The sequence below is a fragment of the Tachysurus fulvidraco genome, unplaced genomic scaffold (assembly GCF_022655615.1).
Source record: "Tachysurus fulvidraco isolate hzauxx_2018 unplaced genomic scaffold, HZAU_PFXX_2.0 HiC_scaffold_42_np12, whole genome shotgun sequence".
Taxonomy (NCBI): Eukaryota; Metazoa; Chordata; class Actinopteri; order Siluriformes; family Bagridae; genus Tachysurus; species Tachysurus fulvidraco.
Window position 1 is genome coordinate 209,209 of NW_025927275.1, and position 2,811 is coordinate 212,019.

Here is a 2,811-nt window from a genome sequence, read left to right on the forward strand (position 1 = left end):
AGAGAGACAGACTGCAAGAGACATACAGAGAGAGACAGACTGCTAGAGACATACAGAGAGAGACAGACTGCTAGAGACATACAGAGAGAGACAGACTGCTAGAGACATACAGAGAGAGACAGACTGCAAGAGACATACAGAGAGAGACAGACTGCTAGAGACATACAGAGAGAGACAGACTGCTAGAGACATACACAGAGAGACAGACTGCTAGAGACATACAGAGAGAGACAGACTGCTAGAGACATACAGAGAGAGACAGACTGCAAGAGACATACAGAGAGAGACAGACTGCAAGAGACATACAGAGAGAGACAGACTGCTAGAGACATACAGAGAGAGACAGACTGCTAGAGACATACAGAGAGAGACAGACTGCTAGAGACATACAGAGAGAGACAATGTGTGGGAGTGAAAACTTTCTCTCTGAAGTTTTTTCTCAGTAGTTACATGATGCCCTAAATATTAATTCCAGGCAATAAACTCTGACTTATCCTCTTTACCCTTTTACCCTAATCCTCACCCTAAATTTGTCTCTTAATCACTAATCATAACCTCAAACCCTAATGCTAACCTTAAACCTTAACCCCAACTCTAACCCCAAACCCTAACCCTAACACTAGCCCCTTAACCTTAACACACTGAAATTGCTGCCTTTGTGGTGCCTCCCTGCCTAATTTACACTCTCTCGCCCTCTCTCCCACACACACACACACACACACACACAGACACACACACACACACACACAGACACACACACACAGTCTCTCTGATTTACTTACATGTGAGTGCTCACACAGATGACATGATCGTTTCCCTTGGACAGTTACACTGACTGTGTGTTTGTTGTGTTGTGTGTAAGAGAGAGAATTAGAAGGGGGCGGCACCACAGAGGCAACTTACGAGTACTGAAAAATCACACAGGTCAGTGTGTGTTAAAGTCTTGCCAGTAGTGTGTGTGTGTGCGGTTGTGTGTGTGTGTGTGTGCGGTTGTGTGAAGACACTTCACTTGTTCCTGTCACGGCTTTATTTTAGTGGTGTAATGAAACTCAGCGTGAGCGCTCAGACGGCTAAATCTAGTCTGGGTGAGAAAGCGTCACTCCATACGACTTTATCTTTTTTACACAGCATGATTCCCCACCCCCAAACCACCCCTGAACAAAACACACACACACACACACACACACACAACTTAAAAATGGAGACATACACCCAGTAAAAGGAATCCACATGCAGTTTTATATCCGATGATATTGAAAAAACATGACTAAGTCTCACTATAAAATAATTTGTACCTGACATTCAGGAATGCCCATCAGTGGTACACAAACACACCACACACAACACACCCACACACACACACACACACTGATCATAGTTACGTGGTGTTTACTGGGTTATGAATTATTTGCATTAATATTTGACTATGTTAATCATAATTAAACTTATCTACTGAGAAACTTGTTTGATTAAACAGTTAAAAGTTTTACTTTTCATCATGAATCAGACTTTAGACCAGAGAGACAACCCTAACTCCTAACCCCCAACCCCTAACCCCCAACCCCTAACCCTAACTCCTAACCCCTAACCCTAACCCTAACTCCTAACCCCTAACCCTAACTCCTAACCCTCAACCCCTAACCCTAACTCCTAACCTAACCCCTAACCCTTAACCCTAACCCAGTTACAGAATCTTATATAACAGATCAATGAAAACTTTTATTACTATATACATAATGTTCATGTGTTTATCTGACTGCAGCACACACACTGCTTCTTATTTCACATATGATATAGTTCATGGGTATAGTCTGTGTACACACACACACACACACACACACACACACACACACACACACACACACACACACACACACACACACACACACTCTCTCTCTCTCTCTCACACACACACACACACTCTCTCTCTCTCACACACACACACACTCACATACACAAACACACACTCTCTCTCTCTCTCTCTTTCTCTCACACATACACACACACACAAACACACACACACTCTCTCTCTCTTTCTCTCACACATACACACACTTTCTCACACACAAACACACACACACTCTCTCTCTCTCTCTCTCACACACACACACACACACACACACATAATTAGTTTCACACCTGAATTGTACAATGTATTTATTTATTACTCCTCGGTATTAACGGGACTCTGAGCGCGTGACTCACACTGACCTGGGTTTGATTGGCTGACTCTTCAGTTCGTAATAAATTTTCGGTTCTTCGGTAAACTCCACATCGACCTCCAGGTCTGGAACAATCCCGGACTCCGCCTGCATGCCGTCCGGTTCCGGTTCCGCAGAACAGCGGATAAAACATGCACGAGACTGTAGCTGACCGACAGACAGACAGACGGACCGACAGGTCAGACCCGCACTACAAAGTTCACAGCGCCGCGATGTCCTGTTTGTAGTTTCTCTCCCCCGCACGCTTACAGTGCACTGCGGCACCGGAAACTACATCTCCCACAATGCACCGCCGAGCTCGCTTCTCATTGGACACCGCACTGAGGGACAGGCAGGTGTGTGTGTGTGTGTGTGTGTGTGTGTGTGTGTGTGTGTGTGTGAGAGCAGATGGTGTGACCAGTGGTGTCAAAAGTATTCACATTCATTACTCAGGTAGAAGTATAGTAGGGTTTAAAAACACTTCTGTATAAGTTGAAGTATCAACTCAAGTTTTTTTACTAAAGTAAAAGTTCTGGTTTCAAAAGTACTTAAAAGTACCTATTGTCAGTGTTGTAATGTAACGGAGTACAAACACGTCCTTACTTCAGTA

At 44.1% G+C, this 2,811-nt stretch overlaps 1 protein-coding gene and 1 long non-coding RNA gene across 9 annotated transcripts in view; one reads left to right on the forward strand and one right to left on the reverse strand.

The window, feature by feature from the left end:
• Nucleotides 1-2,519, reverse strand: part of LOC125140689 (microphthalmia-associated transcription factor-like) — a 10,041-nt gene extending 7,522 nt beyond the window's left edge. For 5 of the 8 annotated variants that reach the window (XM_047809847.1, XM_047809846.1, XM_047809845.1 and 2 more), the window contains exon 1: nt 2,212-2,461. In XM_047809847.1, coding sequence (XP_047665803.1) covers nt 2,212-2,355 — 144 coding nt within the window. In that variant the 5' untranslated portion in view covers nt 2,356-2,461. Of the gene's footprint in view, nt 1-782; nt 1,050-2,211 lie in introns of those variants that run through there. The other 3 variants (XM_047809852.1, XM_047809848.1, XM_047809851.1) reach the window with 3 other exon arrangements.
• The window catches only part of LOC125140692, a 26,186-nt gene extending 23,580 nt beyond the window's left edge, over nt 1-2,606 (forward strand). Inside the window, exon 5 of the long non-coding RNA XR_007139896.1 lies at nt 2,558-2,606. This is a non-coding gene — a long non-coding RNA (uncharacterized LOC125140692). The remainder of the gene's footprint in view (nt 1-2,557) is intronic.
• The last annotated feature ends 205 nt before the right edge of the window (nt 2,607-2,811 follow it).